Genomic DNA, 26,233 nt, shown 5'->3' on the forward strand with positions numbered 1-26,233 from the left:
ATGCAGAACGTGTTCACTCCAGCTGCAACTTGGCAGGACATCCCAGTCTCTGTCCTGGAGTTTGCCAAGGGATGCACTAAGACAAGCCAGACCTCTTGCAAAGGTCACAGGATTTTTTTTGTCTTTTGAAGCACATACACTGACTCCTGCAAATTTCCAGGTTGCTCTGGTGATCTGTGAGCCAGCCTGCACAGTTTGTGAAAATTTTGCTGAAAAGCAAAACCATCAGCAGTTTGCTTTAGCTCTGCTCGGGAATTACACTGGTGCAGCTGGGCTGGAGGCTCTGCACTCCAGGAGCCACTCCTAAATCAAACAGCATTATGCTACGCAAATGCCATCAACATTTCTACCTGCTGCCTTCCAGCTGTTCATCAGCTCCACCCACCTTTGTGGAATGCATGGCTGGTGGCTCGTATCAAGATCTGAGCTGGGTTTGAATAGGCCCCAGGACACCAGCAGGAGCCGTGGGAGCAAAGTGCCTCTTGGCCAAGCAAGTACATGCACCATCCCCAGTGGATTGGGGGTGGCATCCTCAGGATACAGACTTAATCACTCATATTGCCGTTGGTTAAAACAACCCAACCAGCCCATCAGTGCCCACAGTTCCAAGAAACCAAATTATTCCCCTTATCCTCATGCCCATTGACTTCTTTCCCATGTTTATATCATGTTCAGCTTAACTTGTAGGCTTTTCTGGAGCAAGAAACCAAACTAGATACAACTATGCTTTCTTCTTGCCCACCTTTCTCTATGATCTTTCCCTTCTTGAGCTCTCTCCTGACTCTTTACACTCCACATGGAGGGGGTGGGGCAGAGCTGAGTGTATGGGTGTCACTATTCCCAGGTCCTTGTCACACAGCCATCCTAATGAAGGTGCTGGTATGGGTCCATTCAGCCAGACACTCCCTCTTGAGGGACATGGGGTCGCTCATTTTCAGTTCAGTCCAAGTTCAGGCTGATGCTGTATGTCCAGCCAGAAACAGAACAATCTACAGAAAAGAGGTTCATTTCAATGTAGTCTACGAAGGTTGGCAAGCCCAACCAGTGGGTTTATGCCTGGTCTTGCTTCTGAGGCTACAACCTGCTTCTCCCAAGTTGGTGGTAGGAGAGGAGAGGCTAGGCTAGTCATGGAAAAGCAAGGCTGGGAGATAAGACCATCTGCTGCCAGCTAGACACACAGAAATAAGGAGGGAAAGAGAAGACAGTCTTTGGCTGTGTATCTCTGGGACCCCGTGAGACCAAGGCTCTGGTAAAGAGGAAATCCTTGGGCACCTACTGTGGAAAGAAGCTGCTGGGGAGCTAGGGAAAGGATCTGCACTCCTGGGGCTCCTGCCAGGTATTAGTGGCAGTTATCTCTGTTGCCTGGTGAGATGCTCCTGCCAAAGGATATGTGGGTTTGGGGGTATTTTATCCAGCACCTCCTCGTTCCACTTGGGCTACTGGTTTATATCGTCCCCATTTCACACACTCACATTTTACTCACACTTTCCACATTACAGCAGCTCAGACTGGATGGAACAGCGGCATTTCCCAATGTTCACAATGTTGCAGAAATGACTTCTTCCCTTTGGTGAGCTTCAATGCAAGGATGAGCTCTGGTTTCACTCCATTCCCACCCTGGTTTTCTGATGGGTCCTTGGCCACGATATTCACAACAGTTTATGGATATCTTAATTTGTCTTTGGGCAGTGCTGGGCCTTGCAGGGAGTGTCACTCACTAGGAAAACCTGGGAGAACAGGATGGAGCCAACAAGAAATTGCCTTTGCTTTGCACATCATGCCTTCCCCAAGGGTCATGGCGGGTTGGACTAGATGATCTCTAATGGTCCTTTCCAATCTCGACCATTCTGTGATTCTCTAAGTCAAAGCTGTGAATGAACATTAACTCTTAAGCAAGGAGAAGGAGAAACTGAGGACCAGACTGGCGAAAGTTTGACCAGGATCATACAAGGAGTGCTGGGAAAAAATATACTGTTGAAAAGCCCTGAATTCTATGTCATAAATCCTTCCCTTCCAAAACCTGAGTCTGCTCTCTCCCCATAAGAAGTTTTGTCTGAAACAAAGATTAACGTGTATGCATATATAAATATATTATAATACATATGGAGTGTATGTCTGTAAGATGTGCATATGTATCTTACAAATATTTTCCTTCCCTCTCCATGCACATGTGGGAGTCCTTTCTATTTGCATTTTGGGTTTGAGCTTTGAAATGCTTGCATAGCACATTTTAAGATAATTCCCTTAGTCACAAGGGGCTACAACTCTTTTTCTTAAAGAAATTGCTAGATATTCATCTAATCACATGGATGCACATAAGGAAAAAATTAAGACCAGGAGATCTGGAGATGCTGCCGAGTTTTGCTGCACCCATTAGAGACACCTGTGTTATGAGAGACATGCCCAGTTATAAAGCCTTAACACCACACAATACCAAAGCTGGTAATGCGCCTCTACCTGCTACACGAGCATCCTCGGAGCTGTGGTTGGGCAAGATGTGAGAGTTTCTCCTAAACCTCTGCCTGGTTGGAAGAGGAGCTACAGACAGACCTGGGTCTCCCAGCGCCTGAGGCTTTCCCTGTGGCCACAGGAGAAGCCTGAAGAGCAATAGTGGGACCACCAGGATTGAGTTATCCTCCTTGCTGAGACACTTTTCCAGTCCCACTGCCCTACATGGCACAGTCTTATCTTTTCAGCCTTGTTGGGTCCCCAGAGTCTCAGGAAAGGTAAGAATGAAGTGGGAAAACTGAGGGGAAAAAAAAAAAAAAGTCTTTTCTTTTGCCAGCACCATCTTCTCCTTCATGGAGTAGGTGAAAATATACAGAAGGAATTACTCTCCTCAGCTGCGACAGTACCTTTTTGCTTTTTTTCAGACCATCAGATAGTTTCTGCCAACCATCTGACAAAAAAAGTATGCTAAACAGAGAAGTTTAGGGGGAGTTTTGGGTTTTGGTTGGTTGTTTTTTTTTTTTTTTACTGCACAAGAACCACAGGTACACAGAAGGGGCCACACAACTCTTCGTGCCCTCATGGCATGAGCCAAGGGACCTGTGTGGCTGATGCACAAACTCACTGCTCAGCAGGCAGCCAGAGAGCTCCTCTCTTCTTGTGGTCAGCACACTGCAGAGAGGCTCTCGATTATCGCAGCCAGGTTCATTAGCACTCTTCATCTATTAAAGCAGTGTAAAGGAGATCGTGTTTAGTTTCAATCTATAGCAAAACTCTGCCTTGGTATGGGATGATTGTGCTTCTCAAAGAGAATGTATTCGCCTGAGAAATCACGTGGGGCACCAGGTGTCCTCAGACCACTGCTGGGTTCCTCCTGTGCAAGGACTGTAGGACAGTCAGTGCTTCTGGAGTGTTTTTGAGACTCTGAAGAGATTTAAGCGTGATTGATTTTAAGACAGCATCTACCCTCACTGAGGATATTGGGGTGGTGTGCTTTGAAGCCACAGTGCCTTTCGTCGTTAAATTGTGTAATCATTTTCCTGTGCTATTAGAGTTTCACTAAAATAAAAGCAAGGGATGAAGTTCCTGCTTTTCTGTTTCTTTACAGTGTTGTGGAGTTTTAAAGTGCAGCAGAGCGATCAGGGTCCCACTAAAGAGGTTAACATGATCGTGAACCCATGACTAAGGTGTGGAGCTGCCTCCAGGTGATGGGAAGAAACAGAGCAACCGTCTGCAAAATATTTTCTCACTTTAGATTGAGACTTTTAGATTTTCTCCGATTTCAGTCTGAAGGATGTTGTTTTGCTCTTGTCATATGGCAGATTCTGAGGGGACGTGCAGCAACAAATGCAACTGGAGCCTGCAGCCCAAGGTATGGTCAGAATCCTCACACCACAGATGCTCAGAGATCTCCAGTTTCTTTAGTCAAAAGTAAAAAGCTGTCAGAGGACCAGTGTTTGTTCATCAAAGCAGTGCTATTTCAACAGCTGAATGGGATTTAGAATGGCCTGAAGAGGCAAGGGGACGCCTCCCTCTAGTGCCCAGCTCTGTAGGACTTCCCTGGGGTGTTGTGTCTGGGAGGGAAGGAGTCGCCTGGAGGTGGGACCCAGCCTGTGCTGAGGGCTCCAAACCCCTGTGAAGGGCTTGCAGCCCCTGCCCACCCACCCAGCGAGGGTTTGCCCCTGCTCTCCCCACAGCTCACAGGGATCAAAGGCAAGCAAAGCCTTGCTTTCCTGCTTACCCCAGCTGAGCATCCCCACCTCCTCCTCTGCCCCTGGCTCTGGAGGATGCCATGGCCATGCAGGGAGGAGGCAGAATTGCCCCCCGGTGTTGCTGGGGTGTCAGAGATTAAGGTAGGTTGCCCACAGGGGGTGTGTGGTGGAGATGGTGCTGGGTCTGAAGGGCTGGATGAGCGTGGGCTGAGGGAAGGGATGTGCAGGTACCAGCTGGGTTGGGGAGCTGAGAAGTTGGAGATCCAGGAGAGCAGGGGATGTTGGGGAAGGGAAGGAAGGATGCTGTGGAGCAGGTTGGGACCCCAGCACTCAGCACAGGACGATGACAGGATTACACCAAGCTTTTGCAAGGTGTCAGAGCCAGAGGGCTGGGGGAACATCCATCCAAACACAAACCCAGCTTGGCACCTTGCCAGAGAAACCCAGCTAGCTTCCCTGCACTGGAGCATGTCCTCGGTAGCCAAGGTCCCCTCATCCTCATGGGCTGGGGGACAGCAGCTATACAGAAGTGACAGCTGGTAGGAAACACAGGACACATCTGCACAAGACTTTGCGTTTCATATACATTATCAGAGACCGGTTGGGTGGGTTTAGGTACATGCAGAAAGAAACATCGCTTCAAAGTTATAGATGCCTTCTACAAAGGAATAACATGAAACACTGATTTCTGCCCTGCAGAAATAGCCCTGGGACAGGGGTAGAATGAAGCAGCAAGGTTGCCAGCAGGATTGGCTGCAAGGTGAGTCGAATGGTACAGGCAGCACCCGCCAGGCAGACGGCCAAGCTCTGCACTGCTCATGAAGGATGTTCCTCGGTGGGACTTGGTGCAGGAGAAGAAGTGCCACTGGGCTGTGGACAACAGATCACCCTGTGGGAATAATGAACACAGTTTGGCCAGGACGTCCTCATTCCTGGCTGAGATTGCTCCAAAACAAGGGTTAGTTTTGTAAAGTCCCTGTTAACACTCCCTGTTGTTGCTGTCATCTTTTTACACTCTCCATTTCACTACAAGGACCTCGGCCATAGCCCTGTCTCTGCTGGGGCACAGGGATGTCTCCCCAAGGTGTTTCAGGGATGAAACTCCCACCAGCACAGAGAACAGGTTTGCTTTCCGGGCTAGGGCAAGATTGAAGTGTCTGAGCTCTTTGCAGGTGACATACCAAATTTAGACAGTTGGAGACCTGAAAGTACCAAATCATTCCCTAAAAATGACTGTTGTGTTTTCCATTAGAGAAAAAAGAGAAAGAGCTGGACCATCAGTGACTGGCAGCTCCTGGAGACCAGAACTCGGGGTCCTCCAACCACCCAGCCCTTTTTGTTCCTGGGATTGTCTGTGTCTGCCCAGCAGCAGGCAGACGTTGCCTATGCTACAAGCAGAGGAGTCTTGAGGACAACATGGAGCTCACAAAGTGACCTTTGTTCAGTGGCATAGCTTGCACCAGTGGGCAATTGGGAAAGAAAAATCTAGGAGGATGTATCTGTTGAGCAATGAATTGCAGACTCATACATAACTCCTGGGATTTGGGGGTGTGATGCAAACACTGGAAAGCCACCCAGCTGATGGGGCAAGAGGACAAAGTATGTTGCCTCTCAGCCAGCTCCTCCTTGGCAGTGCATCTCCCCAAGCTCTTACCTCAGAGGCTGGAGGTGCAGGCTCAAGAGCTGGAGTGATCTTCACTAAGGCTGATCTCCTCCAGGATCTGGCTGTACCTCCGGGTGAGTGCTTTGGTGTTTCTGGTGAGGTCTGTCAGAACCTGCTGCAAGCCGTTGACATGATGGGAGAGGCGCTCTTCCACACTGCTGTCTGCACCCTCATCCAGGGATGTATCACTGTTGGCACTAGTCTGGCTCTGGTCAGTGACAGAGGCCAGGCCTTTCTCCACCACGGGCTTGATGGCCTTGAGGAGCTGGTAGCGCTCGTAGAGGTCCGTGTGGCCGCCCGCAGCCGGGGCCGCCCCCTCCTGCTGCGGGAAGACCCCTCGGAGCAGGCTGGGGAACATCACCTCCTGCTCCATCTTCTGGGTGGCTGAGAAGTACTGCTCCATGGCCCCGCTGGCACGGCTCCGGCAGCGCTGGCCCGGGCTCTCCTCAGGGTGCCGCCTGCTCCCCGGCCCCGCCGGGGGCTTTTTATTTATGCGGGGCTGGGGCACGTCCCCCCTCGGCTGTCCCCTCCTGCCAGCCGGCCGGCCGGCCGCGATGGCCGCGGGGACGGGCTTGGCTCCAGCCCAGCTGGGGCTCGGCCGCGCCGTGTCCCTGGCTCTGTGCCACCCGCCCGGCACAGCCTCCCCGTGGCCTTCGCCCGAGCTGGCCGGGGGTCCCGCCGCGGCCCCACACCGGGAGCAGGATGGCAAGATGTCCAGAGACTCTCCTGTCGGGTCATTTCCCATCGCCACCATTCCAGGAGCCCAGGGAGTGTGTGGATCCAGCACCTGCCCCTGGAGCGGGCACACTGCAGGCAGCACCCTGAATTGGGCAGTTTTGAGGACGGGGAAGAAGGGCGAGTGGTGGGTTTATCCAGAGAGGGGGAGCCCCCTGTGAGCCCTGCCTGGCCACCCACCTGCTTCAGGGCTGGTCTGGGGGTCTCACGCAGCCCACCCTTGGCAAGTGGCCTCGGCAACAACCCCTGCTAAGAGAGGGAGAAGAGACGGAGCAGGGGATGCTTGTCTGGGGGTGTTTGCCCAAAGCCGGTTGTGCCTGGGAGGCAGATGGCCATCAGCTGGATGAAAGAGTGATCAGGGAACTACAAAAGGGACTTGAAAAGAAAGCAGGAGCCAGCCCCGAGGAAGCAGGAAAGCCCCCAGCGTGAGGAGAGACCTTGGAGGGGCGGCGGCGGCAGGAGTCCAAGCCTGCGGGACACTGCCGAGAGCGGCTCTGCCGGCATCCCGGGCTGCAGCCAGGCCTGGCCGAGCATCCACCCGGCGGGATGCCCCGAGCAGGCTGCAGCCAGCCCCTGGGCTGACAGCACGGGGGGCAGCAGGCAGGGACGGAGCCGGGGTCGGTGCTGGAGAGGCCGGAAGGCGCCTCTGGATGGATCCCGTCCAAGCCCGGCTCAGGCAGGGTCAGCGCTGGGGCTGTGCCGGGCTGGGGTCGGGGTGTCTCCAGGTGCCTCTCTGGGCAGCCTGTCGCGGTGTTTGACCACTCCGACTGGAAGGGAAGAGAAGTCTCGTCTTATGCTCGGATGAGATTTCCCGTCCTTCGGTTTGTGCCCGTCGGCTGTTGTGCAGGTGCTGGGCACCGCTGGGAAGAGTCTGGCTCGCCCGTCTCCACACCCCCGTTAGGTCGTTGTACACACGGCTGAGCCCCCCGAGCCTTCTGTCCTCCAGGCCGAACAGTCCCAGCTCTGTCAGCCTCTGCGCGTCTGGAAGATGCTCCTGCTCCTTCATCCCCGTCATGGACCTTCCCTGGACTCTCTCCAGTGCGCCCGTGTCCCTGCCGGACCGGAGAGCCGGGCCGGGACCCAGCACCCACATGTGTCCCACGAGGGCTGAGCAGAGGGGAAGGGTGTGTGTCCCCACCCCCCACCCCCCGAGGCTGCTTACAGAAGGGTATTTTGAATTTCTTGGGTATTTAACGTTTTGGGTCACAACCGGGCTTTTTCTCTTGCCTTCCTTCTACTGGCCCGTGTGCCCGGGCCACAGCCTTTGGGTTAATTAGATGTCGCTAACCAGCTACAAATAAACCCGCCATCCCGCTGTGCCCAGCGATGCGAGCGGGAAGGGTGCTTTCCCCACGGCAGCTGGCCCCAGCGCCGGGGCCCCAGGAGCCCTTCCCGGGCAGCACCGAGGCAGCACCCCCTGCCACGCCGGGGGGCCTGGGCTGCCCCGGCTGCCCTCATCCCACCAGGGACCTGCGCGGCGTTTGCCAGTGGCAAAGCCCTTTTCTGCGACCACCCGCGCCCCTGACCAGCCGTGCCCCGGCGCGGTGGGCAGCAGCAGGCCCGTTGGGGCCGGACGCAGCCCGGGGCGGCGTGGCGCAGGGCCCTGCAGTCGGGGCAGGCAGCGGTTCCCGTGACCCGCGGGCTCGGGGCTGGCCGGCCAGGCAGCGGCTCGCAGACAGGGACCCGGGGGTCCTGGGGGATTGCCAGTGGCCCCTAAGTCACCGGCGTGTCCCTCCCGCTGCCCCAGGTCATGGACCTTTCTGGGGACATCCCGTGTCTCTTGCCAGGGCTGATGGGCCACACAAAGGCAGATGTGCCTCAGAATCCTCACACTGGCTGGCAGGACTTGTGTTTGCCCACGTTTTGGGGCACTTGCGGGTCGGCAGACACTTTTGTAGATGCCAACGTTCCCTTCCCAGAAAAGCAACGAGGGCTTCAGACCCACGAGGGATGTCACCTGGAGGAGCCTGGCGGCCACGCGGAGTAACATCGGTGCAGAGCCCCCGGGAGGTGCAATGAGATCGTCGGGTCTCTGCGGCTGCAGACTCGGCGTTTGGGCGAGCCTTGCCCTAACCTGCCATCCTCCTGGGGAGCCCGTCCCCTGGCGTGTGGCTCAGAGGGAGGAAAACGCCACCACTCCTGTGTCGCTGAGTGTCGCCGAGCTGTCCCTGGCACTGCCTGCTGTTAGATGCCCCCATATCTCTGCCTCCCGAACCCCACTAGGGCTGTTCTTGTCCTTGCTCCAACCCACTCAGCACCTTTCAGATGCTGGGCAGCCCTGAATCCGGCCCCCAGCAGCCCCTTCCCGAGCCCGTGGCCCCCCGGCCACCGGGCCTGGAGACCCTGTCACCACCGCCTGCGCTCGGGGAGGACAAGGCAAAGCCCATGTGGTCGTGACATCCGGGAGAAATGGCCTGATCAGGCGAGAGGAGATGGGAACCTCCAACGAACGCAACCCCAGAGAGGGGTTTGGGGTCCCGGGGGCAGGCGCTTGTCAGAGGCGCCGAGCCCTGCAGCCCCGCTGCCCCTGGGGGCCGGTGCCCAGGCTCAGCCCCGCGCGGGGCAGCCCCGGGGCAGGAGCCCTGATGGGCAGGAGCAAGGCGTGGGGAGCTCTGGGGCACAGAGCAGCACCAGCGGCGGTGGCACAGCGTGGGCAGAGCGTTGCAGAGAGCCCTGAAGGTGGTGGCTGTGTTGCGCGTGGGCTGGTGTCTCCGTCCCTCCCCTCTGGGTGCACAGCAGTGGGGCTCAGTGTCCGCCTCGCTGTTGCGTGGCCGGGCCGTGCGTTGGGCGGATTCACACCCTTTTGCCCATGGAAAGCGGGGACCAGCTCGTGCTGGTGTTGCTGCCAACACAAGGAAGAGGGTTTTGAGGCTGAGGGTGGTGAGGCACAGGAAGAGGTTGCCCAGACGCGTTGCGGATGCCCCATGGTTGGCCGGGGCCCTGAGCTACCTGACCGAGTGGAAGTTGTCCGTGCCCAGGGCAGGAGGCTGGGCAAGATGGTCACCGAAGGTGCCTTCCAACCCACACCTTCCCATCACTGTCATTCTTTGTCCCTTCTAATGGCCCATCATCGCACTGGAAGGGCCCCTCCCAGCAGAGCCACTGTCCCCTGCCTCACACTGGGGCACTCCCCGAGGGTGCGGGCCAGGCAAAGCACCACAGCGACAATGGCTTCACAGGGCTTGTTTTATTAGCAAAGACCGGGGAAATGGCCCTCGCGGTCCAGGTACCAGCTGGAAAAGGGCTCGGCGGTCGCAGGGGCCCATGGCAGGTCGGGGCCGCTCCACAGCGCTGCCGCCTTCGTGCCGCTCTTTGAAAATAAAGAGGAGGGCACGAGCCTGCGGCTCTTCCGATGGACTCCTGGCACTGCCAGGTGCTTCTTCCTATGAGGATAAGGCACCGTCCGGCTCTCGGGTGCTCGCAGCTGCTGCCGGCGCGCGGTGCCAGCGCTGGGAGACCAGCTGCCGCCGTGCGGGGAGGGCGAGCGGGGCTGGGGAAGAGCCTGCGATGGTCAGCGATGGGGACGTCCTCTCCTTCGTGCCACCAGCACCCATCCTGCAACGGAGGCTGTCCTTAACCCCAAAGGCCACCCCCGTGAGAGACCTGGCCCACCAAGCCTGGGTCCGTGTACCCCGAAGCCCCAAAGTCTCTGCACGGAGGGATGGGATGAGTCCCCGCCTTCGGCGTGCAGACGGAAATCTGCCAGCTCTTGAAAGGGCAGTCCCCATTTCAAGGCACTTCCCAGGAGCTGGCCACCCCTGCAGTCACGCAGACCCCTCTGGGGACATCAGGCACCCCCTGACCCGGCAGCGCCCGTGGGCTCCGCAGCCCCCCAGCTCTTACCTGGCAGCCGTGGCAGTGTCACCAGCTGGGCTGTCCCTCGCTGGGGCTGATCTGCTCCAGGATCTGGCTGTACCTCCGGGTGAGGGCGTTGGTGTCCCTGGTGAGGTGGGTGAGGACCTGCTGCAGACCGGCCAGGTGGCGCGACAGGCGCTCCTCCAGCTGGGCGTCCATGGCGTCGGCGTCGGCTGAGGACGCGTCGGTGCCGGCGCCGGTCTGGCTCTGGTCGGTGACAGAGGCCAGGCCTTTCTCCACCACGGGCTTGATGGCCTTGAGGAGCTGGTAGCGCTCGTAGAGGTCCGTGTGGCCGCCCGCAGCCGGGGCCGCCCCCTCCTGCTGCGGGAAGACCCCTCGGAGCAGGCTGGGGAACATCACCTCCTGCTCCATCTTCTGGGTGGCTGAGAAGTACTGCTCCATGGCCCCGCTGGCACGGCTCCGGCAGCGCTGGCCCGGGCTCTCCTCAGGGTGCCGCCTGCTCCCCGGCCCCGCCGGGGGCTTTTTATTTATGCGGGGCTGGGGCACGTCCCCCCTCGGCTGTCCCCTCCTGCCAGCCGGCCGGCCGGCCGCGATGGCCGCGGGGACGGGCTTGGCTCCAGCCCAGCTGGGGCTCGGCCGCGCCGTGTCCCTGGCTCTGTGCCACCCGCCCGGCACGGCCTCCCCGTGGCCTTCGCCCGAGCTGGCCGGGGGTCCCGCCGCGGCCCCGCACCGGGAGCGGGGCGACAGGCAGCCAGGTGCCGGGGCCTCCCCCCACCCAGCCCACCCCAGCCCACCCCAGCCCACCCCACCGCCGGGGCACCAGGAGCGTGGGGGCAGCTCTGGCCCCGCGCTGGGCAGGCTGTAGGCAGCAGCACTGGGGGGCCCTCACCTCTGCCCCCCTTCTCGCTGCCACGCGCTCGGGGCGTGAACCCTCCGCGGACGTTGAGCAACCCCTTCTGCAGACGTATGGAAAATCCCACCGGGGACGTGCTGCAATGTGGGTCCCGCGGGGGGGGTCTGGGGACAGAGGAGCGCACCGACCCCCAGCCATGGGGGTCCCCGCAGACAGCCCTCTCCGCCGGGCTGTCCCCCAGCCGGGCAGGGACAGGCACGGGGGCGCAGACCTGATGCCGCGGTGTGAACCTCCCACAGCTGCGGCACAGAGTCCTTGCTGCCTGCAGGGGAGCGGGGATGGGGCCACCCCCCCACTGCCCCCGTCCTGGGCCAGAGGCCACGGCTGGGGCAATGGCCAGCACTGCCTGGCCCCGCGTGTCCCCGCGGCGTGTGGCAATCAGGGAAGATTGTTCTATTTAGGGAAAGGCGGCAGGGTCCCTCATCCCTTTTGCAACCCTCCACGGTGGCAGCTCTCCCACTGCCCCCACGTCTCACCAATGTGCTCTCACTGCCGCCTGCCCTCTCCCTGCTAGACCTGTCCCCACCACCCTCTTGGCCCTTCCCGATTGTCCCCAGCGTCAATGCTTGTCCTGACGTGGGGGCAAGTGCTGTACAGATGTTTGTTGGTGCTGCTGGCCATGTGCAGGAGCCAGTTTAGGGGATTTGTCACATCAGGGCACCTGGACCACTGCAGAGCTTCTCAGAGGTGCAGGGATATCACAGGGCTCTTGGGACACAGGAGCACAGGAGATGCCCTGTCCCTCTGCTCTCCCATTTTGGCGTCAGCACCACCCTTCCAATCTGCTTGTTTTGCTGAGGGTAGCAGGTTGTGGGGCGACTGAGGTTCAGCAGCCCCAGGTTGCTCCCCAGCTCCCTATCCTTGGGAATGAACATCTACAACAGGGGTCCTCAAACTATGGCCCGTGGGTCGGATACAGCCCCCCAGGGTCCTCAATCTGTCCCCCGGTATTTACAGACCCCCCCCACCCCCCCTCACCGGGGGTTGGGGCGGGAAACCAAGCAGCCGCAGATGACTGCCTGCCACTTCACCCGTGCGCCAGCCCCCTGGTTAAAAAGTTTGAGGACCCCTGATCTACAAGAAGGGTGGCCATCTATAAGGAGGACATGAAGAAAAATCCATGGAGCTACAGACCTGTCAGCCTGACCTCGGTGCCGGGGAAGGTTGTGGAGCAGATCATCCTGAGCGTCATCACAGGGCACATGCAGGACAACCAGGGGATCAGGGCCAGCCAGCGTGGGGTTATGCAAGGCAGGTCCTGCTTGACTAACTTGGTCTCCTCGGACAACCAATGACCCCTTTAGTGGATGCAGGAAAGGCTGTGGATGGTGCCTACCTGGACCTTAGCAAAGCCCTTGACACCGTTTCCCAGAGCATCTCCGGGAGGAACTGGTGCCCAGGGCTGGGACGGGTGTGCTCTGCGCTGGGTAACAAGCTGGCTGGGTGGCCGGGCCCAGAGCGTGGTGGGGAATGGAGTCACATCCCGCTGGCGCCGGGCACAGGTGGTGTCCCCAGGGACCAGCGCTGGGGCCAGTCCTGTTTGATGTCTTCATCAGGGACCTGGACGAGGGGCTGGAGCGCACCCGCAGTGGGTTTGCAGAGGACACGAGCTGGGGGCAGTGTGACCTGCTGGGGGGCAGGGGGCTCTGCAGGGGGTCTGGGCAGGCCGGGCCGAGGGGCCGAGGCCAGTTGTATGAGGCCCAACAGGGCTGAGTGCCGGGCCCTGCCCGTGGGTCACACCAGCCCCCCACAGCGCTGCGGGCTGGGGGCAGGGGGCTGGGAACTGCCCGGCGGGGAAGGGCCTGGGGGGGCTGGTCGGCAGCCAGCTGGGCATGAGCCCCCCGTGTGCCCAGGTGGCCACGGCGGCCAGCAGCGCCCTGGCCGGTGTCAGCAGCAGCGTGGCCAGCAGGGCCAGGCAGTGCCCGTCCCCCTGTGCCGGGCCCTGGTGCGGCCGCCCCTCGAGCCCTGGGCTCAGCGTTGGGCCCCTCACCCCCAGGCAGACCCGGAGGGGCTGGAGCGTGTCCAGAGCCGGGCAGGGGCTGGGGAAGGGGCTGCGGCACAGCTCGGGGCGGGGGGGGGAGCTGGGGGGGGTGCACAGTTTGGAAAAGGGGAAGCTCAGAGGGGACCTTCTCGCTCTCTACAGCTGCCTGGAAGGAGGCTGTAGCGAGGGGGGATCTCTCTCTTCCCCCAGATAACAAGTGATGGGACAAGAGGAAGTGGCCTCAAGCTGTGCCGGGGGAGGTTTGAGCTGGATATTAGGAAAAATTTCCTCACTAAAAGGGCTGTCCAGCACTGGCACAGGCTGCCCAGGGAAGCAGTAGAGTCGCCATCCATGGGGGTATTTAAAAGACATGTAAATGTGGTGCTGAGGGACGTGGTTTAGTGGTGGACTTGGCAGTGCTGAGTTGATGGTTGGACTTGATCTTGAACGTCTTTTCCAACCTAATGATTCTGTGAGTCTATGAACCATTCCCAAACCCTCCCCATGCCTCTAGGGATCCCCTCAGCCAAAAATGGGCCCCCCACATCCCACTGGGAGAGGCTTTAAGGAGCTGCCACCGTTGGCTGTGATGGCAGAAGCAGCAGGAGAGGGGCTGGGGCTGGAGCCCACACAGCCACCATGGGGCTGCAGCACAGCCGGGGCCAGGCTGAGCTGAAATGGAGCACCCAGCCCTGGGCTGGGGACCAGGGGAGGCTGCTCAGGGCCATCAGGGCCTCCGGGAGGTGCAATGAGATCCTCGGGTCTCTGCTGCCACAGCCCCCGTGTTCGGGCAAGCCTCCCACTGACCTGCTGCCCCTCCAGGGACCCCTTTCCCAGCCACAACTTGGAGGGTGCAAAATGCCACCACACGTGTCCCCAAGCATCCATGTGTCATCTTTGGCACCTCCTGCAGTCGGATCCCCCTGTGGCACCACCTAGACCCTGCAAGACTGAGGTGCCACAGCCCCAGGGTGCTGAGCCCAGACCTGCCCCCGGATGTCTCTGTCCCAGCTGCCCCAGAGAGAGGTGCGTCAGAGATGTCTCTGTGGGCAGAGGACGTGGCTGGGGAGGGACCTCAGCCCCTGCGGAGTTGTGGCACCAAGCCCCCTCCCAGAGGCTGGCTGAGCTGACTCCTGCCCACATATCCCCAAGGTGAAAGACATCTCCCAACAGAGGTTGACAACTGTCACTAGTGGCTGCAGACTGTCCCCCCCATAAACCCCATGATGAAGCTCCACCCACATGGTAGATGCAAGTCCCTATGCTCAAATGATGTCCCTGCATGTCTAGGAAGCTCCGTGGTGGCCCAGACACCCAAAAAACCAGGGCCAAGTAGCGCCTGCATATCTAAGTGCAGCACTTGCCCCCACGTCAGGACAAGCATTGACGCTGGGGACAATCGGGAAGGGCCAAGAGGGTGGTGGGGACAGGTCTAGCAGGGAGAGGGCAGGCGGCAGTGAGAGCACATTGGTGAGACGTGGGGGCAGTGGGAGAGCTGCCACCGTGGAGGGTTGCAAAAGGGATGAGGGACCCTGCCGCCTTTCCCTAAATAGAACAATCTTCCCTGATTGCCACACGCCGCGGGGACACGCGGGGCCAGGCAGTGCTGGCCATTGCCCCAGCCGTGGCCTCTGGCCCAGGACGGGGGCAGTGGGGGGGTGGCCCCATCCCCGCTCCCCTGCAGGCAGCAAGGACTCTGTGCCGCAGCTGTGGGAGGTTCACACCGCGGCATCAGGTCTGCGCCCCCGTGCCTGTCCCTGCCCGGCTGGGGGACAGCCCGGCGGAGAGGGCTGTCTGCGGGGACCCCCATGGCTGGGGGTCGGTGCGCTCCTCTGTCCCCAGACCCCCCCCGCGGGACCCACATTGCAGCACGTCCCCGGTGGGATTTTCCATACGTCTGCAGAAGGGGTTGCTCAACGTCCGCAGAGGGTTCACGCCCCGAGCGCGTGGCAGCGAGAAGGGGGGCAGAGGTGAGGGCCCCCCAGTGCTGCTGCCTACAGCCTGCCCAGCGCGGGGCCAGAGCTGCCCCCACGCTCCTGGTGCCCCGGCGGTGGGGTGGGCTGGGGTGGGCTGGGGTGGGCTGGGTGGGGGGAGGCCCCGGCACCTGGCTGCCTGTCGCCCCGCTCCCGGTGCGGGGCCGCGGCGGGACCCCCGGCCAGCTCGGGCGAAGGCCACGGGGAGGCTGTGCCGGGCGGGTGGCACAGAGCCAGGGACACGGCGCGGCCGAGCCCCAGCTGGGCTGGAGCCAAGCCCGTCCCCGCGGCCATCGCGGCCGGCCGGCCGGCTGGCAGGAGGGGACAGCCGAGGGGGGACGTGCCCCAGCCCCGCATAAATAAAAAGCCCCCGGCGGGGCCGGGGAGCAGGCGGCACCCTGAGGAGAGCCCGGGCCAGCGCTGCCGGAGCCGTGCCAGCGGGGCCATGGAGCAGTACTTCTCAGCCACCCAGAAGATGGAGCAGGAGGTGATGTTCCCCAGCCTGCTCCGAGGGGTCTTCCCGCAGCAGGAGGGGGCGGCCCCGGCTGCGGGCGGCCACACGGACCTCTACGAGCGCTACCAGCTCCTCAAGGCCATCAAGCCCGTGGTGGAGAAAGGCCTGGCCTCTGTCACCGACCAGAGCCAGACCGGCGCCGGCACCGACGCGTCCTCAGCCGACGCCGACGCCATGGACGCCCAGCTGGAGGAGCGCCTGTCGCGCCACCTGGCCGGTCTGCAGCAGGTCCTCACCCACCTCACCAGGGACACCAACGCCCTCACCCGGAGGTACAGCCAGATCCTGGAGCAGATCAGCCCCAGCGAGGGACAGCCCAGCTGGTGACACTGCCACGGCTGCCAGGTAAGAGCTGGGGGGCTGCGGAGCCCACGGGCGCTGCCGGGTCAGGGGGTGCCTGATGTCCCCAGAGGGGTCTGCGTGACTGCAGGGGTGGCCAGCTCCTGGGAAGTGCCTTGAAATGGGGACTGCCCTTTCAAGAGCTGGCAGATTTCCGTCTGCACGCCGAAGGCGGGGACTCATCCCATCCCTCCGTGCAGAGACTTTGGGGCTTCGGGGTACACGGACCCAGGCTTGGTGGGCCAGGTCTCTCACGGGGGGTGGCCTTTGGGGTTAAGGACAGCCTCCGTTGCAGGATGGGTGCTGGTGGCACGAAGGAGAGGACGTCCCCATCGCTGACCATCGCAGGCTCTTCCCCAGCCCCGCTCGCCCTCCCCGCACGGCGGCAGCTGGTCTCCCAGCGCTGGCACCGCGCGCCGGCAGCAGCTGCGAGCACCCGAGAGCCGGACGGTGCCTTATCCTCATAGGAAGAAGCACCTGGCAGTGCCAGGAGTCCATCGGAAGAGCCGCAGGCTCGTGCCCTCCTCTTTATTTTCAAAGAGCGGCACGAAGGCGGCAGCGCTGTGGAGCGGCCCCGACCTGCCATGGGCCCCTGCGACCGCCGAGCCCTTTTCCAGCTGGTACCTGGACCGCGAGGGCCATTTCCCCGGTCTTTGCTAATAAAACAAGCCCTGTGAAGCCATTGTCGCTGTGGTGCTTTGCCTGGCCGGCACCCTCGGGGAGTGCCCCAGTGTGAGGCAGGGGACAGTGGCTCTGCTGGGAGGGGCCCTTCCAGTGCGATGATGGGCCATTAGAAGGGACAAAGAATGACAGTGATGGGAAGGTGTGGGTTGGAAGGCACCTTCGGTGACCATCTTGCCCAGCCTCCTGCCCTGGGCACGGACAACTTCCACTCGGTCAGGTAGCTCAGGGCCCCGGCCAACCATGGGGCATCCGCAACGCGTCTGGGCAACCTCTTCCTGTGCCTCACCACCCTCAGCCTCAAAACCCTCTTCCTTGTGTTGGCAGCAACACCAGCACGAGCTGGTCCCCGCTTTCCATGGGCAAAAGGGTGTGAATCCGCCCAACGCACGGCCCGGCCACGCAACAGCGAGGCGGACACTGAGCCCCACTGCTGTGCACCCAGAGGGGAGGGACGGAGACACCAGCCCACGCGCAACACAGCCACCACCTTCAGGGCTCTCTGCAACGCTCTGCCCACGCTGTGCCACCGCCGCTGGTGCTGCTCTGTGCCCCAGAGCTCCCCACGCCTTGCTCCTGCCCATCAGGGCTCCTGCCCCGGGGCTGCCCCGCGCGGGGCTGAGCCTGGGCACCGGCCCCCAGGGGCAGCGGGGCTGCAGGGCTCGGCACCTCTGACAAGCGCCTGCCCCCGGGACCCCAAACCCCTCTCTGGGGTTGCGTTCGTTGGAGGTTCCCATCTCCTCTCGCCTGATCAGGCCATTTCTCCCGGATGTCACGACCGCATGGGCTTTGCCTTGTCCTCCCCGAGCGCAGGCGGTGGTGACAGGGTCTCCAGGCCCGGTGGCCGGGGGGCCACGGGCTCGGGCAGGGGCTGCTGGGGGCCGGATTCAGGGCTGCCCAGCATCTGAAAGGTGCTGAGTGGGTTGGAGCAAGGACAAGAACAGCCCTAGTGGGGTTCGGGAGGCAGAGATATGGGGGCATCTAACAGCAGGCAGTGCCAGGGACAGCTCGGCGACACTCAGCGACACAGGAGTGGTGGCGTTTTCCTCCCTCTGAGCCACACGCCAGGGGACGGGCTCCCCAGGAGGATGGCAGGTTAGGGCAAGGCTCGCCCAAACGCCGAGTCTGCAGCCGCAGAGACCCGACGATCTCATTGCACCTCCCGGGGGCTCTGCACCGATGTTACTCCGCGTGGCCAGGCTCCTCCAGGTGACATCCCTCGTGGGTCTGAAGCCCTCGTTGCTTTTCTGGGAAGGGAACGTTGGCATCTACAAAAGTGTCTGCCGACCCGCAAGTGCCCCAAAACGTGGGCAAACACAAGTCCTGCCAGCCAGTGTGAGGATTCTGAGGCACATCTGCCTTTGTGTGGCCCATCAGCCCTGGCAAGAGACACGGGATGTCCCCAGAAAGGTCCATGACCTGGGGCAGCGGGAGGGACACGCCGGTGACTTTGGGGCCACTGGCAATCCCCCAGGACCCCCGGGTCCCTGTCTGCGAGCCGCTGCCTGGCCGGCCAGCCCCGAGCCCGCGGGTCACGGGAACCGCTGCCTGCCCCGACTGCAGGGCCCTGCGCCACGCCGCCCCGGGCTGCGTCCGGCCCCAACGGGCCTGCTGCTGCCCACCGCGCCGGGGCACGGCTGGTCAGGGGCGCGGGTGGTCGCAGAAAAGGGCTTTGCCACTGGCAAACGCCGCGCAGGTCCCTGGTGGGATGAGGGCAGCCGGGGCAGCCCAGGCCCCCCGGCGTGGCAGGGGGTGCTGCCTCGGTGCTGCCCGGGAAGGGCTCCTGGGGCCCCGGCGCTGGGGCCAGCTGCCGTGGGGAAAGCACCCTTCCCGCTCGCATCGCTGGGCACAGCGGGATGGCGGGTTTATTTGTAGCTGGTTAGCGACATCTAATTAACCCTAAGGCTGTGGCCCGGGCACACGGGCCAGTAGAAGGAAGGCAAGAGAAAAAGCCCGGTTGTGACCCAAAACGTTAAATACCCAAGAAATTCAAAATACCCTTCTGTAAGCAGCCTCGGGGGGTGGGGGGTGGGGACACACACCCTTCCCCTCTGCTCAGCCCTCGTGGGACGCATGTGGGTGCTGGGTCCCGGCCCGGCTCTCCGGTCCGGCAGGGACACGGGCGCACTGGAGAGAGTCCAGGGAAGGTCCATGACGGGGATGAAGGAGCAGGAGCATCTTCCAGACGCGCAGAGGCTGACAGAGCTGGGACTGTTCGGCCTGGAGGACAGAAGGCTTGGGGGGCTCAGCCGTGTGTACAACGACCTAACGGGGGTGTGGAGACGGGCGAGCCAGACTCTTCCCAGCGGTGCCCAGCACCCGCACAACAGCCGACGGGCACAAACCGAAGGACGGGAAATCTCATCCGAGCATAAGACGAGACTTCTCTTCCCTTCCAGTCGGAGTGGTCAAACACGGCGACAGGCTGCCCAGAGAGGCACCTGGAGACACCCCGACCCCAGCCCGGCACAGCCCCAGCGCTGACCCTGCCTGAGCCGGGCTTGGACGGGATCCATCCAGAGGCGCCTTCCGGCCTCTCCAGCACCGACCCCGGCTCCGTCCCTGCCTGCTGCCCCCCGTGCTGTCAGCCCAGGGGCTGGCTGCAGCCTGCTCGGGGCATCCCGCCGGGTGGATGCTCGGCCAGGCCTGGCTGCAGCCTGGGATGCCGGCAGAGCCGCTCTCGGCAGTGTCCCGCAGGCTTGGACTCCTGCCGCCGCCGCCCCTCCAAGGTCTCTCCTCACTCTGGGGGCTTTCCTGCTTCCTCGGGGCTGGCTCCTGCTTTCTTTTCAAGTCCCTTTTGTAGTTCCCTGATCACTCTTTCATCCAGCTGATGGCCATCTGCCTCCCAGGCACAACCGGCTTTGGGCAAACACCCCCAGACAAGCATCCCCTGCTCCGTCTCTTCTCCCTCTCTTAGCAGGGGTTGTTGCCGAGGCCACTTGCCAAGGGTGGGCTGCGTGAGACCCCCAGACCAGCCCTGAAGCAGGTGGGTGGCCAGGCAGGGCTCACAGGGGGCTCCCCCTCTCTGGATAAACCCACTACTCGCCCTTCTTCCCCGTCCTCAAAACTGCCCAATTCAGTTCACTGCAGTGTGGAGATCTCCAACCGTGAACCCCAAGTGTCTCTTAGGCTCTCAGGTGGCGGTGCTTGTCTTCCAGCTGGCTCCCAGCTCTCTGTGGTGCCCAGTGCACCATGGCTGTGGCCACAGCAGAGCTCTCCAGGACACCCAGCGCTGCTCACGACGAAGGGCCAGAGATCCCTGGGCCATGGTGACCCCCGTCTCCACCTGCTGTCAGCCCAGCCCATGTCACACTGTGGGTCCCTCCGCCCAGGGCTCCATGGGTGTGCCCAGGTGGCTGGCTGTATCCCGTTGGCGTTGCCAGCAGCACAAGACACGGAGGTGTCCCGAGGCGCTGCCTGCAGCTGGCAGGGGTAGCTAAAACCCAGCAGGACCGGGACCTTGGCAACCAGCCACGCGTCTGAGCAGAGGTGTAGTTCCCTGGGCTCTATTTTACCCACCTGATGGTCGTCTTCCTCTTTCACAAAACCACCTTGGGGCAGCGACATCTTCCACTTGATCAGGGTCATCAAAGCCCATCCAACCTGGCTTTAAGCACTTCAAGGGACCCAGAACTTCTCTGGGCAACCTGTGCCAGCACCCTACCAGCCTCGCTGTAAAGGATTTCTCCCCTACGTCGACAGCACTGGCATCAAAAGCAGATCTCTGTTTTCTGGGCAGAAGGTGTGGGTCTGCTGAACGTGGGGCCTAGGCATGCGGCACATTCAGGACGCTCCTCCCCGTCCCCCCAGCAGAGAGGAGGGCCCAGGAGGGACAGGCACAGAGTGAGGTGAGGCAGTGGCTGCAGTGATGGCTGCAAACAGAGCTCCACTGGCACCATCACCTTTACCAGCGGATCCAAGGAGCTCTGAAGTGCTGTGGAAGCCGCACCCAGGAGCAGAATCAGACCCTGGTGATGAGGCAGTGTGAGGGACCCAACTGTACCCTACCTCGGCACAGCTCCAGGCGGTGAGCAGGGGTGAGGCAATGACACCCCAAGCACAGTGAGAGGCATCCCTGGGGCTCGAGACAATGTTCCAAGGTGCTGCACAGCATGGAAAGTACATGCAGGGAATGTGGCAGTGCAGGAAGAAGCCGGGGCAGGTGCTGAAAACCAGCACAGGAAATTAGTAATTAGCTAAAACATTCACACCTGGAGTGGCCCCTCAGCTGGATGCATCTGGACTTCCAGAGGCACCAGGTACCCTGTAGTGAAATTCAGAAGAGCTGCAGACCGTCAGTGTCTGGAACATGTTTGGGTTCAGTGTGCGGATTCAGGAGCCAACAATCAAGTGAGAAAGTAGAAAGGTTGGATCCTGATCACCAGCAAGGAAAAACTGACATCCGAATGCAAAATATAGAGGCAATTCATTAGGGAGAACATGTATTTTCGCTAGCAGGACAGAATTAATTTCACAGCGAGACTCTGGCTACAACATCTCCAGGGGCTCGTCCAGAGCATGCTCAAGCATTAGGAGACATGCCAATGAGAAATGAGAAGAAGGAACTTCCACAGATTACTTTCTGGGTTTTATAAAACATATGCTGCATGAGCAGCCTTCCATTTTCACAATTAAAATAACTGCAAAAGGACTGAATCCAAGTTATTATGCTATTACAAGTATCAGTCACTTATATATTGATACAACATAATGGAACAGAAAAGCAAATAATTAAACACTAAGTATTTAATCACAGGTTTTATTACATGAAAGCGAGTACTGGTTTATTTTCCAAGCGCCATGGACGGTTAAGCAGCTACAGCCAGCTTACCGAAGTGCTCGGTACAGAGTCAGTTCATCTTGTGATGTGCCACTGCTGGAGAAATCCTCAGCGAATTGGGTGGAAATCCTCCAAAAGCTCTCCTATTCTCTTCTTTTCTGCAAGAGGCAAGGGGTGGAAGCGGATAAACCTAATCAGTATTTCAGATTAATATTAAAATCTTCAGAATCAAAGTCTTAAGGTTAACAAGCCACCAAAAATCTGATTTTTGCTACTAGCAGTGAACTACTAGCTTGCTGCATGAACTAAATACGTAACTTCTTTTCCACAGGGCTCTCCACAGCTCCCTGTGAAGAGATCTCAGTATTAATGCTTTTTTATTTCTACATACTCCTTTGGACACGGCACAATGCAGATCACAATCTGAGATCCAGAGTCACCTAACCGTGCGGTATTAGAAAATAGACAATTTTCACCAAAATTTGCCATTGCATTGCTGGGCTCAGTGACTACTTCAGTGAGACGCTGCAGAAGAGCTTCACCAAGGCTCTAAGCCAACAGCAGTTCAGGTGTCCTGCCATTCCTATTTCTTCTGCTCTGCTTATTTTCTGAATGTTCATCACACTATTCTGAATTGACAAGCACTGCAATTTTACAAGAATAAAGAGTGAAATGTGATTTTCACAAGAAACCTGTGATTTCTAATTTTCATTATTTCTTCTTCAGTGGCACGTGTCTAGTCTATTCTTATTTTATTTTGGCTTTGCCATTTTTGTATTAAAATAAGTTTTTAGGAGGAAGAGGTGGTCATCAAGGCAGCTGATCGGCTCAATAAAAGTATCTATTTTCGTATCACAAAATCTTTAATACTGTGGCAATTTAGACTGTGAACAAGCAAGAAAGAGCAGTTAGTATGACTTGCTGGAAAAGGAAGATTTTGCAAGCAACCCAGCAACACTTTTACATACATTAGCACTTATTAAACCAGTATGTTATGGCAGGCTGAGGTCTTTCTGAAAATACCAACTTATTATACCTGCTGTCTTAAAGTCTTCCGGGTGCTGCCTCACGTACTCGAACAGCTCTCTGTCCAGTTTGGCATGTAGGTACTCCGTACGTTTAATAAGGTAATAGCCAACAAACCATCCCACAGTACTGAACAGGATCTGGCGGTGGACACCTGCAGCAGGAGGAGGAATGTCCCCCTGTCGCAGTGGGCCCCCCGCTTTCCCAGGCTCCCCCCCCAACACTTTGGCCCCACATGCCCCAGTGGGCTCCTCTCTCCCCGCTTTGCCCCTGCAGACAGGCCCCCTAGGCCCCTACAGCACCTGCACCTGTGGGCCTCCCACGGCCCCTGCCAGCCCCCCGGCGAGGCCCCCCCTTTCTGCAGGGCTCCTTCCTGCCCCCGCCAGCCCTCCAGGAGTCCCCTCAAGTCCCCCTCCACCCTCATACAACGCCCCTTTCCCAGCCCCCTCCGTTTACCTCCAGTCCCCCCCACCAACTGACTCCTCACCTCAGGGCCCCCTCTCCTTCACTCCCACCCCCACACCCCTCAGAGACACCTGAAACCCCACAGAGCATCCCCTTCCCCCCCAAACCCACACAGCCCCTCACCTCAGGGCTCTCTCCTCTTCCCCTTGCCCCTGTATTCCTCAAATTTGTTACCCCAAATCCCAGGTTCCCCCTTCCCCAGCCCCACACAACCCCTCTACGTCCCCAGCCTCTCACCTCAGGTCCTCCTCCCCTTCCAGCCTCCCCTCAGTCACCCCAAATCCCACGCACCCCCTCACCTCAAGCTCCCCTTCCCACCCCTCCAACCCCTCACCTCAGGGCTCCTTTGTCCCACTCCTACATCCCTCAGTCACCCCAAATCCCACATACACCCTCACCAGCCCCACACAGGCCCTCTACCCCTCCAGCCCACCCGAGCACCCTCCCCTTCCCCCTGCTGCTATATCCCTCAGAGTCACCCCAAACCCCACGTACCCTCCTCCCACAGCCCCCCCAAGCCACCCCCAGCCCCTCACCTCAGGGCATCCTCCCCTTCCCCCTGCCCCTACATCCCTCAGTCACCCCAAATCCCACATAACCCCCTCCCCAGCCCCGCACAACCCCTCTACTGCCCCAGCCCCTCGCTTCGAGTCCTCCTCCCCTTCCTGCCGCCCCTCAGTCACCCCAAAGCCCACATACCCTCTCCTGCAGCCCCCTCAACCCCCTCTGCCTCCAGAGCCCCTCACCTCAGGGCCCCCTCCCCTTCCTGTCTCCCCTCAGTCACCCTAAATCCCACATACCCCCTTCACCAGCCCCACAGGCCCTCTACCTCAACTCAGGGCCCCCTCCCCCGCCCCTATATCCCTCAGTCACCCCAAAACCCACATACCCCCCTCCCGCAGCCTCCCTACCCCCCCTTCCCATATATCCCTCAGAGTCACCCCAAATCCAACGTACCCCGTCTTGCAGCCCCTGCAATCCCCTCTACCCTCCCCGGCTCTCACCTCAGCCCCCCCCCTTCCCCCTATATCCCTCAGTCACCCCAAATCCCACATAACCCCCTCCCCAGCCCCTCGTAACCCTTCTAACCCGCCAACCCCTCACCTCAGCCCACCCCCTTTCCCTATATCCTTCAGTCATCCCAAATCCCACGTACGCCCTCCCCTCACCCTCCCCAGCCCATCACCTCAGGGCCCAATCCCCCTCCCCTTCCCCCCACCCCTATATCCCTCAGAGTCACCCCAAATCCCACATACCCTCCTCCCACAGCCCTATCAGTCCCCTCTATGCCCCCCGTCACTCACCTCAAGGCCCCTTTCCCCTATATCCCTCAGAGTCACTCCAAATCCCACATACGGCCCTCCCCAGCCCCACAGAGCCCCTCTACCCCCCCAGCCCTCCCCGGCCCCCCCCTTTCCCCTATATCCCTCAGAATCACCCCAAATCCCCCATACAGCCCCCCCCCAGCCCCTTACTTCAGTCCCCCCTTTCCCCTATATCCCTCAGAATTACCCCAAATCCCACATACAGCCCCCCCAGCCCCACAGAGCCTCTCTACCCCCCCAGCCCCTCACCTCAGCCCCCCCCTTTCCCCTATATCCCTCAGAATCACCCCAAATCCCACATACAGCCCCCCCCAGCCCCACAGAGCCCCTCTACCCCCCCAGCCCCTCACCTCAGCCCCCCCTTTCCTCTATATCCCTCAGAATCACCCCAAATTCCACATATGGCCCTCCCCAGCCCCACAGAGCCCCTCTAACACCACCAGCCCCTCACCTCAGCCCCCCCCTTTCCCCTACATCCCTCAGAATCACCCCAAATCCCACGTACCCCTCCCCACGCCTTCCCCCCCCAGCCCCGCCGCACCGGCTCGGATGACGGGGCGGTGGTTGAAGCTGTTGTCCAGCAGCGCAGACACCCAGCCGGTCAGGCCCAGCCACACCGAGCCCTTATTGACGAGGGGGGGCGGCGGCAGGGACCGCGCCTCGTCGGGCAGGAACAGCATGGCGGCGGCGCGGCCGAAGGTGACCGGGGGCGGTGCGGCAGCGCGCTCCCTCCGCCGCGCCCGCCCGCCGCGCACTCGCGTTCCGCCGCCCTGCCCCCCCGGCCGTTACCGGACCAGAGCCAACGCAAACCCCAGCACCCCCCCACCCCGGAACGGGCGGGTTTAGCGGGGATCGGGGGGTTCCCGCAGTCCTGAGGCCTCTGGGCGAAGCGGGCTGTGCAGTGTCAGGGATGCCGGTCTATAATTAACTCAGGGGGTTAATTAAAGCCTACAAGCAAACCCAATTCATTGGCAGAGCTCTTCCTGCTAACGTATTAAAGAACAAGACCTACTGTGACCTTATTTTTTTCTCTTTTAATTCATGTAAAATCACATTAAACCAGCCACAACAGTACCAGGGTTGCCATAACCATTAAAAAAACACCAAACAACAAAAAAAACCCACAACAAACCAACCCAACCCCAAACCTTCATTTGGACATGTCGCTTCTTCCCTAAAAACTTGTAATCTAGCTTTTTCCAGCGCAGGAGGAGGTCGGGCTGTCACCGCTCCATAGCTGGAGATGCTTGAAGGAGTCCTTGGAGGAGTTCTGGCTTGGCTTGCCAAGGCGCTGCTGGCAAAGGGCAGGGGTTTTGGGGGGATATTGCCATTCCCCTACGCAGGATGGCACCTACAGACACATCAACGTGAGCGCTGCGGGTGCCTTACCCCTGCATAGAGCTTTGAGGCTTAGACCAGAGGTGGAATACATGGTGGCAGCGGGACTGAGGCACTGCTGGCAGTCACAGCAGCTAAAGAAAGAGTGGCAAAGTAGTTAAGGAATAATAATTAAAAAAAGCAGGAACTTATACATATAATGAAAACCGCAGTGAAAATCTGCAAATGAGCTCACTAGCTGTGAAAAATTCACATGTACAAGCTATTTGGTTACACACATGGCCACAGTGACTATTCTATTTTCCACCCACAGCTCTAACAAGAGCCATGCTCTTATTTTAACATCCAACCTATTTAAAGAACACAAACTGCGTCACTATCCTATGGGCTACCCCCTCTGAAAGGGGGTCATGTTCTTCAAGCAACGTGGTAAGCTCAGGAACTACTGGGGAAAAAATAAAAATAAAACCAAACCACCAAAATCCTCCCTCTCTCCCCTCCTGGTTTCATCTGTCAGTGCTGGA

The 26,233-nt window shown here is 59.8% G+C and overlaps 3 protein-coding genes across 3 annotated transcripts; 1 reads left to right on the forward strand and 2 right to left on the reverse strand.

The window, feature by feature from the left end:
• Positions 1 to 9,730: 9,730 nt before the first annotated feature.
• On the reverse strand, positions 9,731 to 10,955 carry LOC129735378 (thyroid hormone-inducible hepatic protein-like). Its single transcript, XM_055702442.1, has 2 exons — positions 10,402 to 10,955; positions 9,731 to 10,113 (listed from the first exon to the last, which is right to left on the reverse strand). Exon 1 carries the CDS (start codon positions 10,813 to 10,815, stop codon positions 10,420 to 10,422), a length of 396 nt encoding a protein of 131 aa, XP_055558417.1. The 5' UTR covers positions 10,816 to 10,955; the 3' UTR covers positions 9,731 to 10,113; positions 10,402 to 10,419.
• A 4,490-nt stretch (positions 10,956 to 15,445) lies between these two features.
• LOC129735380 (thyroid hormone-inducible hepatic protein-like) lies at positions 15,446 to 16,772 on the forward strand. Its single transcript, XM_055702448.1, has 2 exons — positions 15,446 to 16,100; positions 16,390 to 16,772. The coding sequence occupies exon 1, from the start codon at positions 15,687 to 15,689 to the stop codon at positions 16,080 to 16,082; it is 396 nt and encodes a 131-aa protein (XP_055558423.1). The 5' UTR covers positions 15,446 to 15,686; the 3' UTR covers positions 16,083 to 16,100; positions 16,390 to 16,772.
• Positions 16,773 to 21,518: 4,746 nt separating this feature from the next.
• NDUFC2 (NADH:ubiquinone oxidoreductase subunit C2) lies at positions 21,519 to 25,137 on the reverse strand. The gene is made up of 3 exons (XM_055703249.1): positions 24,913 to 25,137; positions 22,592 to 22,735; positions 21,519 to 21,713 (listed from the first exon to the last, which is right to left on the reverse strand). The coding sequence occupies exons 1-3, from the start codon at positions 25,049 to 25,051 to the stop codon at positions 21,664 to 21,666; spliced, it is 333 nt and encodes a 110-aa protein (XP_055559224.1). The 5' UTR covers positions 25,052 to 25,137; the 3' UTR covers positions 21,519 to 21,663.
• Between the last annotated feature and the right edge of the window lie 1,096 nt (positions 25,138 to 26,233).

Source organism: Falco cherrug, chromosome 2, assembly GCF_023634085.1.
Source record: "Falco cherrug isolate bFalChe1 chromosome 2, bFalChe1.pri, whole genome shotgun sequence".
NCBI classification, from domain to species: Eukaryota; Metazoa; Chordata; class Aves; order Falconiformes; family Falconidae; genus Falco; species Falco cherrug.